The 18,592-nt window shown below is 36.0% G+C and overlaps 3 protein-coding genes across 3 annotated transcripts in view; 1 reads left to right on the top strand and 2 right to left on the bottom strand.

Annotated features, from left to right (window-relative positions):
* Positions 1-18,592, top strand: part of LOC139123475 (uncharacterized) — a 1,125,851-nt gene that overhangs the window by 66,870 nt on the left and 1,040,389 nt on the right. The window lies entirely within an intron of this gene.
* Positions 1-18,592, bottom strand: part of LOC139124320 (colorectal mutant cancer protein-like) — a 508,515-nt gene that overhangs the window by 58,561 nt on the left and 431,362 nt on the right. The gene's annotated exons all lie outside the window — the stretch shown is intronic.
* LOC139123955 (uncharacterized) lies at positions 162-3,525 on the bottom strand. The gene is made up of 2 exons (XM_070690100.1): positions 3,347-3,525; positions 162-1,842 (listed from the first exon to the last, which is right to left on the bottom strand). The coding sequence occupies exon 2, from the start codon at positions 1,835-1,837 to the stop codon at positions 242-244; it is 1,596 nt and encodes a 531-aa protein (XP_070546201.1). The 5' UTR covers positions 1,838-1,842; positions 3,347-3,525; the 3' UTR covers positions 162-241.

Below are 18,592 nucleotides of genomic sequence, written 5' to 3'. Positions count from 1 at the left end.
ATTGCAAGTCATTTTGTTTGAAATGGAGTAAATATATCATGATTTAAGTTGATCCCTCTTTATCAGCCAAAGCATGATATAATCATATTCACTGGACTGTGTTTGTTGCCATGAACATACTATTTGCCATTGCAAACAATACAAAGTGTGACTACCTTGTTTGTCAGAATCTTTTGTTCCAGCTTCTCCTCCTTTGAATATAGAAACAAATTTTGCCAAGCTTTGTGTCACAGCTTTGCTTTCAGTCAAGTCTTCTTTCAGTCTTTTGCTTTCTTGAAAGCTTTGATATTGTGGACCAGGTTTGGGTAATCTTGGCTGCTAGATTATCTGGTGTGCCTGTAACAATACAATAATCCTCATGTTCGTCAAAGTGCTTTTCAATCATAGCAGCAATGTGTGAATCATCCTGGACTGTTGTTGGTAGACCAGCTGCCATTGCTTCCAAGCCTTCAAAACTGTAGTCAGTGTAGCATGATGGAGGAAGGCAGAGGTGAGACTGTTGGATGGATTGTAGGAGTGTTGGTGCTGAAGATGTTGAGTGGAGTTTTGGTGAGACTTTACCACTTTTAATATTTTCAGCCAGGATTTCTTCTGCAAGGTTGTTATCCTGTGCAGAAATGCCAAATATTTTCCATTCTGGGAGCTTCTCAAGACATTCCTTGTTTGCTACAGTTCCGACAGCAGCTGCCAAGGATGTGCATCTTTTTACAGCTTCCAGTGAGTCCAGCTGTCCATATGTCAGTAGACTATGTGCTTTCATACCTTCTAGAATTACAGGTTTACTCTCAAAGTAAACTTGTCCAAGTTTTGGGAGAATCTCTTCATGAGGGATATCTGAAAGCTGTTTTCCATCAATGTTTGCCCTGTAGGCATTTTTGAAGTACTCGTATATTGTAGGTCCAATGGAGAACAGCACATCAGCTTTACTTGCCATTTCCAACATTTCTTTTTCCAATGCAGGATCTTCTTCATCACCATTTTCCAAGAGACAGTTTTTCTCGGGACAGGCATGGTTAATCAAGACTAGCTTAGCATTGGGGAAGAGTGTTCGTCTAATATATGCTGCAGCCTTTCCAGTCTTTGGAGCATAACCGACCACATACTTGATGTTTGGGAGTTTTCCTAGGTCTGGATAATAGATCTCATGCTTCAGTAACCATTCAACATTTTGCAACTCTTTTTTCATGGTCTCTTTCTTCTCTTTTGCAGCAATCAAGGTAACTTCACATTTCTCGGCATCTATCTTCTGGTCTTCAGTAAGCTTTACATCAAGCACAGTGGAGAATGCTTTTAGTAGTTGTCCTGTTCTTCCTTTCCTTACACAGATATCATGGATTATAGCTCTATGATATCCAGCCAGACCACATGCATCTTTACTCCAAACGTCAAAAGTAAACAAAACACCATTTGGCTCAGGAGGAGATAGTTGATGGAGTTTAGCTTGAGGGAAAAGACTTTCATGGATTGCAGCTGCTGCATTCTTTGTTGTCTGAGTAAAGCTGACAACATGTTTAATGTTCAGCAAATCCTTCAGCCCCGGGTAGTATGTGCCATTATGTACAAGCCAGTTGACTCCTGGTGGGTCTTCTTGAGGATTCAACCACTTACTCCGTGTTGCTGGGATTAAAGTAGCTCCAACACTCTCTGCATCTTTCTTCTGTTCTTCACTGACTTCAACATCAAGGACAGTACAGTAGAGTTTAGAAACTTCATCAGATTTCAGTGTGTTTTCACAGAAATCTTTGACCAGTGTTTTTGTTGGTTGTGATGTCAGGTCATCTGATGCTGTATTCCATGATGTCAATACAAGCAGTGCTTCAGAGAGTGTGTTTGCCATTGTCACTGTAGGAATGAAAATGTAATGAGAGATATAAGATAGCAAATATGTAAATACTGTTTTTTATTATAAGTTTGGTGTAATTAGCAATGAATGCCATACATGTTATACAATTTAATATACCGGTAGAGGAGTGAAGTTTATTTCCAATCTTTAATTGATTCATATTTAGCCACAATATTGTGTGCATTTGTCATCCTATATCTTTAGATTTTTATGTATCCAGGTTTTCACCACAGGTAATTGTCACTAGAACTGCATTTCATCCTGCTGTAAATTTTTGCAACTTTTAGAGTAAGGATACATGATACACTAAACAGTGGACATTGATAATTGCTTTGATAAATTTTGCAACTTCACACACTAAACAATGGACAATGAAAATTGTTTTTTATAAATAAAGCACTTTTTGACTTAGTGAAAAAGACTTCCATGTATGATAGCTTATGTTAATTAGACTTCATTATTGCTTGTGATATAGCTCAGAAGTCCTTTGTTATAAAAAAACAAAAATAAAATATTTTAGTGAAATTCATAAAAATTAGTTTTAAAATGAGCACACAAGATACAATAAAAGATACTCCACAAGGTCATTAGGTTTATATTTAATTTTAAAGTTCAGGAATGTTGGTTGTGCAGCTAAATTTGTAGGACTTTGGTGAATAAATATTATGTCAAAGATATGCCTGTAATGGATATCCAGATCAGATTCAATTGAAAATAATAGCGATTACACTGTCACTGTCATTTAGTTTACAACACAAGCTAAAAATGTGTGAAAATAATTAACATTCTAAATTCAAAATTAGCTGGTCCTCTGCAAGTCCTATGCATATTGCAGATTTCTTCACAATTTGCACATATGTGAAATAATTCGATCATCACTGGAGATGTACATAAAAAAACTGTAGACACACTAAATTATGTGTCAAATTTGCTGGTTCATGTCTTTCTTATTACCTAGTAATTCTTTTTGTTGGTAAATTAACTAGCAATATGTCGAAATTTTAGACATAGCAGGATTTCAAAATATCAAAATGAGCCAGCCTTGGTGGAAGCAATATTCTGTACATTCAAGCTTTTTATAGTAACTGACATATATGAAATTATCTTGACATAACAGAAAAAGCAGAAGTTGGTGATCAAATTAACCTAGTTACTTCCATTTCCCGTAGGAAACATCCACATCACAATTGATATAAAATGTTTTGATTAACCTAATGTAGTAAACGTAGAAAAGAGTCTTGAGCAGTGATTTCGCCATCAACTTCTAATGTATGCCTTTGGTAACGCAGAGAATTTCTTCAAAGAGAATTTCAAATACATGTAATAGTAATGATAAATTCACTCAAAACATTGGTTTACATTTTGAGTGTATAGAAAAATTCAACTATTAATATTAACTGAAAGTCAGGAAGTCCTTGAGAGATCTGTGACCAAGCTGCATTTTGATGAAAACACCAACATAATACTTACAATGTGACACTTGGTGGAGAGAATATAACATACCTTGGTTGATTTGGCTTGATGGATTCTATCAACAGAATGAGTTACTGATACAGATCACTCTTAGCAACTTGGAGTACCAGAATGTGAATAGAAAGTTTCGAAGTATTCCTGAAATTGGTAAAATTTGACCTGAAAGGTGTCAGGAAGGTTTTTGTGTTTGGTCAGCACTCGTAGCTATGTTGTAATTACCTGTCATATGATTTATAACAAAATGGCTGTGCTGCTAAATTGTTTATGGTTACTTTGTATCAGTAATGGGTCTAAAGTTCAGTTTAGGTCAACTTGTGTAGGACATGGTGATTGTTTACAGACATACCCCAGGTAAATCATTAATGAAAGAGAGATTAATAGATATGGAGTCAACCAGCACTACAGTGGGACTGTTCCATCTAAAGTTGTTTATCATTGTTGATATATAATCAGTAGATATCACACAAAAATGTCACTAAGTAGGTATAGGCACAAACACACTGGCATACCATTCCACTCACAACAGTGAGCAATTATGTACAAAGTCTGCATATTGTCATTCTGTATGTATACTTTATAGTCCTTTAGTGAAAATAGCAATGTTTATCTGTGTCTTTTGGTATGGTACAATTGGTTTAGTGTCATGATCAATTATGAATACCAAAGCAGATAGTAGACAACAATCAACTCAGGTGATTCTGGCTGTTAGAAAGACAATGCCTGGCAATCTTCCAATGGCTCATTCCAAATTTTGGCTAGTGGTGTAACATAGCGACAACTTGACATTTTCAAATTGAAGTGGTTTATTCTTGCTTTTTGTAACTTTTATAATGTTCTGATTCAACAAGAAATATGTTGCATTTGACTCGTGTCTGATTATTGATCAAAGGAATTAAAATATTACATTTAAAATTATATCATTTCCCTTTGAAAATAATGGGATAGTCTTCAACAGTGCCAAAGTGCACAGTTCTAGAACAGCATGCCAAATATAGACGCTGAGAAACATGTCAAATTTAGAGACTGTATCAGTGGAATTAAATTTATGGCCATTCCTGTACAAGTTTAACTACAGGCAATATCTTTTTATTTATAATTGTCAAAGTATTTGATATCAAATAAAGATACCAAAGTTCTAGGTTTATCCACAGAATTCTTTCTGACCATTAAGGCAAGGCAAAAAAATGAGTTAAACTAGAAAGCAATTTTTACTAGTGGCACCATATGAGCAATGAAACAGTTTTCATCAAGAAATGCCAACAGGAAAAAATGGTTGAATTCACGAACTTTGATCTAGAATTTTAGATAATTGTGTTAGTGGTCACTAGAGCTGTGTTGGTGTTTGTGAGCTAGCTGGCCCTTTGCAGTCTTTGTAATTAAGCACTAATAGAGTACTATTGAGCCATTTCCACACGTTTTCATAATACATTTAAGGTAGAGACACACGTTAGATGATACTTATTTTAAACTAACTTTTTCTCAATAAATTTCACTTTTAGACCCCACACATTATATATTTTCTGTTAGCCCTATATCTCAACATTATGAAAAATATGTTTATTTTCCGAAATCACAGTGTTTGTGACCATTTCTCTCAAAAATATGCGTTTTTGAGTTTTTTTACCTAAAAAAATTAGGTGTTACAGGACTATGGCGACTTGAGATCTTTTAACAGAAATCAACAACTGAGTAGGCTGGGAAAAACGGTGTCCCAGATCAATTGAAATTCTTGCTGAAGTGAACGAAACCCAGTAATTTATTCAAAAACCCAGGTTTGTTACTTTCACACCTTATTGTGCTGAAACTAAAGGGAATAGGAAAAATCTGGGACACCGTTTTTTCCCCAGACTACTCAATTGTTGATTTCTGTTAAAAGATCTCAAGTCGCCATAGACTTTCAAATTTGGTTTGTCAAAACAGTTCACACCAAGATAGCAAACTTTGTGTTACAGGCCTGTTTTAAGTGTGACAAATGTGGGATTATTTGCAGTATTTAAGTGAACTAAACTTTATTTAATACCTATTAAAAAAAGGTTTGAATATCAAATTTAACAGGGATCTGTCGCGAGAGGGCGCTTCAGTATAGCATTTTTTGTATTAAAAATGCCTATATCTTAAAAAATTGTGCGGTGACCCCCCATTTTTTTCGTTTGATTCGAAATCCATATATTGTTGGGCTTAATTTATGAGAGTTTAAAGAAAACGTATATGTTTGAATGCTTTGATCTATTGTTTGTTGGACGCTTCGACATATGTAATGAAAATATCAAAATTTGGCCAAACTTTGCTCTTTTTATAAAAGCACTATACATTGAAACGTTGCTATATTTTCTGATATTTTCAAAAGCGGATCACAAAACTAATACAATACAATACGGGGACATGTGCTGTATAAAATCTGTTCAATTGTTTTTACTATATTTCAGTTTTATTATTCAATAACACTAGATAATCGAATAATACAACATTTTAACCAATTTCAGCTAAATGTTTTCGTGGGACAACATAGAGGGCGCCATATCTCTAAAATTTGCATGGATACCCCGTCTTTTTTTCTCATTTTTTAACATTTCATCTCATCCTAGACATCTGAAAGTTTCAGAAAAATCCTGATTAACATCACTGTTACCCGCATTCTACCTTAAAGTTAGTGATAATTACAAATCGCTTTGCTCGCACAAACTTCTTGGCAATGTCTGCTCTTCAACATTATTTTTGACAGATTATTAAAGTACTTTCTCAAAATGATTAATACCCTGTTAATGAATTTACCATTGTCTAGTATTTCAAACTGTAATATTTATATGCTATGATTTTTTGATGTCCATTTTAATGGTCTTGATGTAAATTGAATTTCATGCTAACATTGAAATGAAAAGTAAGATGTTTTTGTCATTTCTTTTTTTCACAGATATCTGCAGGAAGATGAACTGGAATTACAGAACATATCACCAATACAAAAAATAACATTAAGTGATTGCAATGTGCTGATTACTATTATCTCTGGCTTACCTATTTGGTAACCTGTTTTCAAAAACACATCTTGTCTGGGCTGAGCTATTGTATGCACATACCATGAAAATACCTGTTAAGAGAACTTTTCAGTGATATGCTGAATTAGTTTCTTTCACCCTTCAGACATGCTATTATTCTGATGGGATCTTGATAAGCATGGATTTGTTTACGTTAGTTAAAATGTAAATAATGCTTGTTTATATTATGATAAGCAGCTGTATCAAGTTGAGCAAGCTGGTATTTGCAGGTTAATATGGGAGGGTCTACCAGTGTTGTGTAAAAATGTCTGTATGTCTGTGTTGACTGTCTGTATATATGTATGTATATGTATCCATGTATGTATCTATGTCTGTATCTATGTATGTCTGTCCATCCACAGCAGGAATATGTGTGTCTGTCTGTATGTATATGTATCTATGTATCTATGTATGTCAGTCCACTACAAAAACTTGTGAACAGCTCAGCTCTAGCTGATTTTTGGTGTAATCACATGCCATATATAATGTAGATAAGCCATTCTTAAATCAACATTTCTGCACCAAAAAATTCAAATGTGGTAGAAAAAAAACCAAAAATCACGTATGGTAAAAACTCATTTAATTCGACCAGAAAAAAATAATTATGATTTTATATAGTCGAATTATTGGAAAATTAAAAAAAAAACAAAATAATTTTAGTGGTGAAATTATTAGGGATTTCAACTTTTTTGACTGTCCATAAGTGATGTGCTTAGCATCTTGGATGATTGAAACATATAAAGGTGACTTTCCTGAAGTCCTGACTTAGACATTCTGTGCTGTACATGTATTGGTTCTTTGTATTTTATCAAAAATAAAATGTTCAAAACAGTTTGTCATGATCGGTTAGTCAAATTAGAGATTGAGAAAGTTCCAATTTCAATTGCTGATTGAACTGATAAGATAAAATAAAATTAAGTTTTGAGAGAAAAATGAGAATTACTAGAGTGGTCAAATTGAAAGGGTTTTTACAGTACTCAGGAACCACTCATATGATCATTGTCATACGTCGTTTTTAATTATCTTAGGCCACGCATGTTAAAGTGTATTGATTTGATGCCAACTTTGGCTGTTTTCTATTTTTATGAATTCTTTCTCTATTTTTGCCATTTTAGTCGAAAATCTCTGAAACCAAAGTATGTATGTATGTATGAAGGGATGTACCGGTTTGTAGGGATGTAGGGATGCAATGTATGTATTTATGTAGGGATGTGTATGTATGTATGTAGGGATGTGTATGTCCACAGCAAAAACTTGAGAACAACTGCAAAGGTCAAGCTCGTTTTTGATGTAATGCCATATATGATGTAGACGTGCCATTCTTAAAATAAACCTGTCAGCATTGTAAAAATTCAAATGAGGTTACTAAGAAAAAAGTGAAAATGTTCAAAAAACAAGAACTCAGGAACTACTCATCTCATTCTTATCATACATGTTTAGTCGTATTGATTTGATGTCAACAGCGACTGTTTTCTAGTTATAATGCATTTTTTGTTTATTTTTGACAGCTTTGCCAAAGAATCATCTCCGAATAAACCAATTGGTTTAAAATTTTATTTTACAGATTTCTTGAGATGACCAAAATAGGATTCATTGAAAATTATGGAAACATTCGTATATTGGTATTTTTAGGGCAGTTTTTGCCATTTTTGGTCAAACAATTTTCGTCTTTGATATGGTTTATTCCATTGCTTGCAAATCAGGTGCCATGGTCATTATGAGGTGAAGCATTTCATATCTGCTGGGGTATAAGATTGGTTACTGTGAAAATTTCACGTCAAATCATTGTATAGGAATGCAATGTTATGTGTGCACTAGTAACAAAGTATTTCTGTAAAATGGGAGCCCGGTGTTATTGACGCCAATTTTAGCTCACATTTGGTTTTACCAATGTGAGTTTATCGTATAGGCTGAAGTCGATGGCGTCTGTATGTATGTGTGTACCGGTATGTATGTATGTATGTATGTATGTATGTATGTATGTATGTATGTACAGTATGTCCGTCAACATCAAAAACACGCAAACCGCTGCATGTTTCAGCTTGGTATTTGGTGTGTGGATGCATCCTGGTCTATAGATGGGATTTTGTTCAAATGAAGTCTGCATTGCCAAAATTATGCAAATGAGCTTACAAAATGTGAAAATGATTAAGAATTAATAACTCAAGAACCGCTTTTTTGATTGCTTTAAAAATTTGTGTGCAAGTACCTTAGGTGAACCTTATACAGTTTTATGAATATTGTGCAGATATCCTTAATTTTGTATTTTTGCTGAATTTTTTTGTGATTTTTCTCATTTTCAGTAAAAATTCTTCTTCTCTGAAACCGCCAGCCCAATCGCTCTCAAATTTTGGTTGTCTCTTTGCAAGGGTGTTACTCTTCTAATTTGTTGAAATTATGACAAAATTGGAAAATTATTTTTTTTGTGCAATTTTGTCATTTTTGGACAGTATTTCCTTTTTAAAACCACTGGACAGACAGCTTTCATATCTGGTACACAGACGTACAGAGATGACAATAGTTAGATATGTGGAAATTGTCCTGAAATATAAAAAATTGTATTTTTAAGACAATAAAATTACTTGTTTGATAGCTTTGTAATTTGGTATAAAGTCCCGAAAGATGTTATACGATAAATTTCTGCTCAAAGTGTTGGGAAACCCCAAAATTTGTATATTTTAGGTACTTTCCTCAGTTTGTGACCTTAAATGACCTACACCAACCCAGGATATGTTGTGAGACAATTTTGAAGGCTGTGAACATAATTTTGTCATATTTGGTACCAATTTGTAAGAAAATTTGATCCAGAAAACAAAGCTGAGGTGAATTTTTTCATTGTGGACCAATGTTTGCAACTTTTCTATGTAAGACATACAAGAACTGATGAGAAATTTGGATCCAGGATAATTCCAGATGTTGTAATCACCGCCCACAGTGGAAGGCATTTCACTATCTGTAACTAACTTAAGTGCTGTTTACATTAGAATGATAACACTCATGGCATTAATTAAAAATCTCCAAGGTTGTAAATGTACTTCCTGTCATTTGATCTTATGTAATACCAAGGGGTGGAACATTTGATATTCAGGAGGGGGTAGGGTCTAGAAGATCGATGATGCAGCATTACTTTTTTACCAGATCCCTTGTGCATTTTTGCCCACTCCCACCTTTTCTTTTTTTATCAAGCCTTCTCTGTTTTTTGCTGTTGACATTTGCTTATGTATTTAGGATCTGCTTCTCCCATTGCTATAGAAGTTGATATGCATGTTCCTAAAGATGACCTCCAGTACCTAAGTTGGAGACCTTATTTGCTTTTGTCATTCTTGTTTTTCTGGTTTAAATATTTCTTGAATGGACCAATTCAAACCGAATGTGAGCACATAGTGTCCTTGACGGTATTTTTTAACACTAGGGGTAAAATTTACTGTATCAATAATTTGTACATTTGTCATTTAGGTCATTAGGCTTATATCTTCTAACATTTCCTTGGTAAATTAAATATCACTTGAAACAATTATTCGATTAGGCATTTGGTATGATGGTAATATAGGGTTGTTAAGACCTAGCAGAGGCCCAAACATTGCCCTACATGTCACCAATATGTCTATCCATCTGAGAGAGAGAGAGAGGGAGTCTACCCATCCACAGACAATTTTATTCCAGTCATAATTTGAAAACTTTTAGTCAGCATGTCATGAAATGAGGTACATAATCATGGAACGATCTAGATTTTATTGCATATTGATGGGTGTGGTCTGCATAATGATTGGTAATTTGCATAATCAAATAATTGTAATGAGCTATATCTCAAAAACTACCAAACCAAATCTGATGCAAAAGCTCAAACTGTAGCATGGTTTTACGATGCTAAAAGTTTCATGTGCTTTGCTTACAGAATATTAGCTTATTTGCATACTAGTTTTTAAAAATAATTCAAATACTAGACTATACATCAAAATTAAATACATCAAATTTCATCTGACATTGTTGATGTTTGTCACTCATACTTAGATCAAGTTATGCTGAAAGTTTGATGAACATGACACTCATTTACACATTTTCATACTTAATTTCTTTAATTTGGACATACACTAATATTGAATCTACTGATGTTGATGAACCTCTGCTATTTATTGTTCCTACAGGGGTTTATTTATTCTGTATGTTTGATAAGTACTACACTTTGATTATTAGGTTATTTGCATATTTCATGTAAATAGACAATGTACCAATGAATACTGAATGCACAAAACCTTACTATTCATTGATCGTACTTCAGTCTACATATGTTGTAAATTTGACAAAAATGGCATTCTGTATCTCATTGAATATTTAATAAACATACATCATTGACCTACCGGTATATACCCAAGTGTTTGTGTCTGTGTTAGTAACAATTGACCTTTGTTCGTTGTTGACTTTGTCAAAGTTAATCCGGTGATAATCTGTTGATAGCATCATGTAGTAGTATTTACCTTTCTTGATGCCGATTCAGTCTTCAAAATATTTCTTACAGACTACTAATAACTATAATTTATGACATGAATAGTCGCAATTTGGACAGTAAGGAACAACAACACAGACATGCAGCAATCAAACATGACTTGAAATTGGTTGTAACTATGTTTTCTCTACAGCCTGTGTGATTTAAAAAAAATAAACACGAGCAACTGTGACAAAATGTAACACCAAACCCCGAAACATCAACCCTTAGACTTGTTGCCAAGAAAAGTCATGTAATGTTTTTGTATAGAAGTCTGGAGAAATATACAACTTACCTTGGGCCCATTGTTCATTTTGATATCTTTTTTCGGAATTTTGTGCTCATTCTAAGCCCTTGTTTCTCAGTTTGGATACCTTGAACAGCTTTAAGTCGAACAAATATTACTCATACATCATGTGTTTATTAAATCGCTTTTTATTTCATAATCAATAAAAAGAAGATACACACACACACACACACACAAAACAAAACAAAAACCAAGAGGCAAAATGTTCCCTGGACTGGTAAGAAGCAGGGCAAACAAAACAACGCAATAACAATGAAGAACATGACGTATAACATCTTGGCAAAGAAAAAAAAACAAAAAAAAGACATTTAACAAGGAGACAAAAAAAAAACATTCACTAAAAATCGAAGTTAAACACAAAAAGAAAGAACCTGCGCAAAACAAAAGCAAATCTGTATAATACAGATGAACCTATGGATGGGTTGGTAAATGTACATTATACAATGCTATTTAGTAGTTGCACTTTTGGAAGAAGACAATATTGATGCCTCACACCATGATGGTTCATCTTTGACATGAAATAGGCAATAGCTTGAGATAAGGCATAGTTTACTGATATCACGTATCACGGTTTTATGCTGTTTACTTAATTTCAGTGCCTTAAGAAGTTGTAGAAGTCTGAGTTTATTGTCTGTTGTTATTTGGCCTCTCGACCCGACTACAAAACAAATGAGTTCAATCGAATAACCTTGAGCTTGTAAAGAGTTAACAAGATGTGAATATTTCATGCATTTGTCATTGTGATGTCTCTCGATATTAAATTCAAATGGTACTGTCAGTTCAAAAATGATTATTCTTTTTACATTACTGAACAGAATAACAAGATCAGGACTGTCAGGTGTACTTAAAACATGCGCGGGATGGTACCTTTGTATGACCTGGTAAATCGGCATAAATAGATAATGTGTCCATAACTGATGACGAAGCACAAGTTTGAAAAATATAATTCAGAATATTATTATGTCGCCAAATGTATCTATTCTGTTCAAGCATGACTTTGCAACCATTCAGAACATTATGAAGGGTTTGGGTATTACCGCAAAGTTTACACTTTGAGGAAATTTTCTTACCCCATCTTATTGAACGTTGGAAGACAGTCAATGGCTGCCATGACTGCAAAGCTGAGGATTTTTTTGGCACGAACTCTGAGCGTTTCCGGTGAGAGAAGAGCAATTGAAAGACAATACGTCATCTGCGAAGGGTTGTATATGCAGACCAAAGGGTTCTCAGGCTCCGATGATGATGATGTTGTTGTTTTATTATGTTGTTGTTGTTGTTGTTGTTGATAGTATTTGCAGAAAAGAACAAAGTATGCGCTGCGAAATTCAATACAGCCTAACTATACATGTGCGTTGCAGCCTAACAATACTATGCGTTGCAAATTCAATACAGCCTAACTATACATGTGCGTTGTTGCCTAACTATACATGTGCGTTGCAAATTCAATACAGCCTAAGGGTTCTCAGGCTCCGATGATGATGATGTTGGTTGTTTTATTATTGTGTTGTTGTTGTTGTTGATAGTATTTGCAGAAAAGAACAAAGTATGCGCTGCAAAATTCAATACAGCCTAACTATACATGTGCGTTGCAGCCTAACTATACTATGCGTTGCAAATTCAATACAGCCTAACTATACATGTGCGTTGTTGCCTAACTATACATGTGCGTTGCAAATTCAATACAGCCTAACATTACCCAAGGGTTGTCACTTCATTGCCACACACTTTTTTTCAATCGCCAAAAATGCACCTAGCAAGCATCGAAATCGGTAAAATTCGACGTAGGGTCAAAGCACATTAGTCCTTCTCAATCATACTCAGACATTTTTACCTCTTGCCGATGAAAAGTCGACAAATCGGCAGGTTTTTCAATGCATCTCGTCGTCTCTTGATTCCAGATTTAAAGGCCCCGCGAAAGATCTAGTCACGTGGGCGCATTTCAAATCGAACCAATAGCAGAGCTGGATGGGCCCAGCGTGAAAACCCGCAGTAACGTAAGTTTCTCACGTCTTTGGAAAGAACGTTCTCTTGCTATGGGTGAACTGGAACTGTTAAAGTTACCAGAATTTCATACGCAGACGCACGCAGACAGTGTCATCCATAGTCTTCAAAAGACATAAGAAACTTACGTTACTGCCGGATTTTCACGCTGGGCCCATCCAGCTCTGCTATTGGTTCGATTTGAAATGCGCCCACGTGACTAGATCTTTCGCGGGGCTTTTAAATCTGGAATCAAGAGACGACGAGATGCATTCAAAACCTGCCGATTTGTCAACTTTTCATCGGCAAGAGGTAAAAATGTCTGAGTATGATTGAGAAGGACTAATGTGCTTTGACCCTACGTCGAATTTTACCGATTTCGATGCTTGCTAGGTGCATTTTTGGCGATTGAAAAAAAGTGTGTGGCAATGAAGTGACAACCCTTGGGTAATGTTAGGCTGTATTGAATTTGCAACGCACATGTATAGTTAGGCAACAACGCACATGTATAGTTAGGCTGTATTGAATTTGCAACGCATAGTATAGTTAGGCTGCAACGCACATGTATAGTTAGGCTGTATTGAATTTCGCAGCGCATACTTTGTTCTTTTCTGCAAATACTATCAACAACAACAACAACAACAATAATAAAAACAACAACATCATCATCATCGGAGCCTGAGAACCCTTAGGCTGTATTGAATTTGCAACGCACATGTATAGTTAGGCAACAACGCACATGTATAGTTAGGCTGTATTGAATTTGCAACGCATAGTATAGTTAGGCTGCAACGCACATGTATAGTTAGGCTGTATTGAATTTCGCAGCGCATACTTTGTTCTTTTCTGCAAATACTATCAACAACAACAACAACAACAACAATAATAAAAACAACAACATCATCATCATCGGAGCCTGAGGACCCTTTGTGCAGACGCGTACATTGCATGCAGCTGATTCAAAATGGCCGGCGCTGGGTTGGTGTGCCCAGCCGATTTCAGGACGATTTCTCACCAGTAGCATAGGGGGAAAAACTAAAACGAAGGGGGAAGGGGGAAGGGGGAAGGGGGAAGGGGGAATACGAAGGGTTACGATATTCTCTCTGTAAGTAGATAAAATTTTGATAACACTATGCAAAAGTGAAACATTGTCCTGACTTTGATAAAAATTCGCAAAAATGAAATATTAGCCTCACGCTAAGGGGACTTATGTCAGTAGAAGAAGGACGGGGGCTGGGGCTTTATGCACAATGCAATATATACCAACACTAGCACGAACCTGATGGGGACCCATAACTGTCACTGATACCATTTAGGGGCTATGATATGATATGCACTGTGTTAGTAGAGAACACATATAAAAATATGCAAAAATTAAAAATTGTCCTTATGTTTAAGGTACTTATCTTATTGGACGAAAGCGTAGGGCTTTGTGCATAGTGCACTATACACAAGCACTAGCATCATACTGATCATGCCCATTACAGTCCCTGATGCAAAAAAGGGGACATGATATTCACAGTGTCAGTACAGACCAGTTTGATAGAAACATGCAAAGTTAAATTATTGCCCTCACGCTTAAGGGATTTATGTTGTAGGATGAAGGGGAGGGCTTAGTGTATAATGTATAATATGGAGGCACCACCACAATGCTAAAGACAGGGGCTATAAGTTTCACCGATGCGACAAAAGGGACATGATATTCTCAGTGTCAGAAGAAACATATTGATAACAAGATTCAAAAATGACATATTGTGCTCACGTTTAAGGGACTTATCTTATAGGATGAAGGGGGACGGCGTTGTGTATAATGTGCAATATACTGTCACTACCACAATACTGAAGATGGGACCTATAACTTTAAATTATGCCATGAAGGGGGACATGATGTTCTCAGTGTCAGAAGAGAACATATTGATAACAAGATTCAAAAATGAAATATTGTGCTCACGCTTAAGGGACTTATCTTATAGGACGAAGGGGAGGGCTTTGTGTATAATGTATAATATAGAGGCAGCACATCCATACTGAAGGCAGGACCTATTACTTTCACCTATGCCACGAAGGGGGACATGAGATTCTCAGTGTCAGAAGAGAACATATTGATAACAACATTCATAAATGAAATATTGCGCTCACGCTTAAGGGACTTATCTTATAGGACGAAGGGGGAGGGCTTTGTGTATATAATATAGAGACAGCACACCCATACTGAAGGCAGGACCTATTACTTTCACCTATGCCATGAAGGGAGACCTGATATTCTTAGTGTCAGAAGAGAACTTATTGATAACAAGATTCAAAAATGAAATCTTGTGCTCACGCTTAAGGGACTTATCTTATAGGACGAAGGGGGAGGGCTTTGTGTATAATGTATAATATAGAGGAAGCACATCCATACTGACGGCAGGGCCTATAACTTTCACTTATGCCATAAAGGGGGACAAGATATTCTCAGTGTCAGACGAGAACATATTGATAACAAGATTCAATACAGAAATACTGTGCTCACGCTCAAGGGACTTATCTTATAGGACGAAGGGGGAGGGCTTTGTGTATAATGTATAATATAGAGGCAGCACATCCATACTGAAGGCAGGACCTATTACTTTCACCTATGCCACGAAGGGGGACATGATATTCTCAATGTCAGAAGAAAACATATTCATAACAACATTCATAAATGAAATATTGCGCTCGCGCTTAAGGGACTTATCTTATAGGACGAAGGGGGAGGGCTTTGTGTATATAATATAGGGGCAGCACACCCATACTGAAGGCAGGTCCTATTACTTTCACGTATGCCGTGAAGGGAGGCCTGATATTCTTAGTGTCAGAGGAGACTTATTGATAACAAGATTCAAAAATGATATCTTGTGCTCACGCTTAAGGGACTTATCTTATAGGACGAAGGGGGAGGGCTTTGTGTATAATGTATAATATAGAGGAAGCACATCCATACCGAAGGCAGGACCTATAACTTTCACTTATGCCTTAAAGGGGACAAGATATTCTCAGTGTCAGACGAGAACATATTGATAACAAGATTCAATACAGAAATACTGTGCTCACGCTTAAGGGACTTATCTTATAGGACGAAGGGGGAGGGCTTTGTGTATAATGTATAATATATGGCAGCACATCCATACTGACAGCAGGACCTATAACTTTCACTTAGACCACGAAGGGGGACATGATATTCTCAGTGTCAGAAGAAAACATATTGATAACAAGATTCAAAAATTAATATTGTGCTCACGTTTAAGGGACTTATCTTATAGGATGAAGGGGGATGGCGTTGTGTATAATGTGCAATATACTGGCACTACCACAATACTGAAGATGGGACCTATAACTTTAAATTATGCCACGAAGGGGGACATGATATTCTCAGTGTCAGAAGAGAACATATTGATAACAAGATTCAAAAAATAATATTGATAACAAGATTCAAAAATTAAATATTGTGCTCACGCTTAAGGGACTTATCTTATAGGACGAAGGGGAGGGCTTTGTGTATATTGTATAATATAGAGGCAGCACATCCATACTGAAGGCAGGACCTATAACTTCACTTATGCCACGAAGGGGACATTATATTCTAAGTGTCAGTAGAGAACATTTTGATAATAATATACAAAAATGAAATCTTGTCCTCAGACTGAAGGGACTGGTGTTATAAGACGAGGGGTCTCTGTGCACAATGTATAATATACAGGCACCTCCACCATACTGAAGACATGGCTTATAACTTTAACTGATGCCACGAAGGGGACATGATATTCTCAGTGTCAGTAGAGAACACTTTGATATAAAATGCAAAAAATAAATATTGTAGTCAGCCTTAAGGGACTGATGTTATAGGGCGAAGGGGGAGGGCTTTGCATATAATGTACAATATACAGGCACCACCAGAATGCTCAAGACAGCGCGTATAACTTTCGAACCCGATTGAAAACTAGCCGTATTTTCACTGATGCCACAAAGGGGGACATGATATTCTGAGTGTCAGTAGAGAACATATTGATACAAAGTTTCAAAAATGAAATATTGTGCTCTCGCTTAAGGGACTTATCTTATGTGACGAAGGGAAGGACTAAGTGCATAATGTGTAATATACTGGCTCCACTGCAATGCTGAAGACAGGACCTATAATTTTAATTATACCACGAAGGGAGACATGAATTATCAGTGTCATAGGCAACTGTTTGATAAAAGTATGCAAAGTTAAGTTATTTTCTGTCCTCAGGCTTAATGCACTTATGTTGTCAGGCGAAAGGGGAGTTTCTGTCCTCAGGCTTAATGCACTTATGTTGTCAGGCGAAAGGGGAGGGCTTAGTGCATAATGTCTAATATTTAGGCACCACCACCATGCTAATTGCGGGGCCCATAAACTATAAATTATGCCACGATGGGTATGGTATGGTGGTATGGCTCTTTTGATATAGATTAAGGGACTTAAAAATATGATCATATTGACGTATTACTAGCGTCGACACCCATCTTCTAACTGTAATACTGTCAATAATGTCATACAGTCTTCCTGTGATGACACTACATGCATTCAAAATGGTGTATATTTGACAATCATAACCATTTTCCAGTATATTATACATTAGACACACAGCCCTCCCCCTTCGTGCTATAACATAACTCCCTTAAGGCCGACTACAATATTTCTTTTTTGCATCTTTTTATCAAAGTGTTCTCTACTGACTCTGAGAATATCATGTCCCCCTTTGTGGCATCAGTGAAAGTTGTAAGCCCAATTTTAAGTATGGAGGTGGTGCCTGTATATTAGACATTATACACTGAGCCCTCCCCCTTCGCCCTATAACATAAGTCCCTTAAGGCTGACTACAATATTTCTTTTTTGCATCTTTTTATCAAAGTGTTCTCTACTGACTCTGAGAATATCATGTCCCCTTCTTGGCATCATTTAAAGTTATAAGCCATGTCTTCAGTATGGTGGAGGTGCCTGTATATTATACATTGTACACAGAGCCCTCCCCCTTCGTCTTATAACATCAGTCCCTTAAGCCTGAGGACAATATTTTTTTTGTATATTATTATCAAAGTGTTCTCTACTGACACAAAGAATATCATGTCCCCCTTCGGGGCATCAGTGAAAGTTATAGGCCCCATTTCAGTATTGTGTTCTTGCCTGTATATTATGCATTATACACAAAGCCCTCCCCTACTACCTATGACATCAGTGCCTTAAGCCTGAGTACAATAATCCATTTTGCATATAATTATCAAAGTGTTGTCTACTTACCCTGATTATATCACGTCCCCTACATGCCATCTGTTAAAGTTATAAGCCCTGTCTTTAGTATGGTGGAGGTGCCTGTATTTTAAATATTATATACATTGTGCGCAGAGCCCCCCTCGTCTTATAACATCATTCCCTTCAGCCTCAGGACAATATTTCTTTTTTCCATATTACTATCAAAGTGTTCTGTACTGACTCT

This window comes from Ptychodera flava (genome assembly GCF_041260155.1).
Source record: "Ptychodera flava strain L36383 chromosome 23 unlocalized genomic scaffold, AS_Pfla_20210202 Scaffold_23__1_contigs__length_28996876_pilon, whole genome shotgun sequence".
Lineage (NCBI taxonomy): Eukaryota > Metazoa > Hemichordata > Enteropneusta > Ptychoderidae > Ptychodera > Ptychodera flava.
This window is presented reverse-complemented; position numbering and strand designations above follow the sequence as displayed.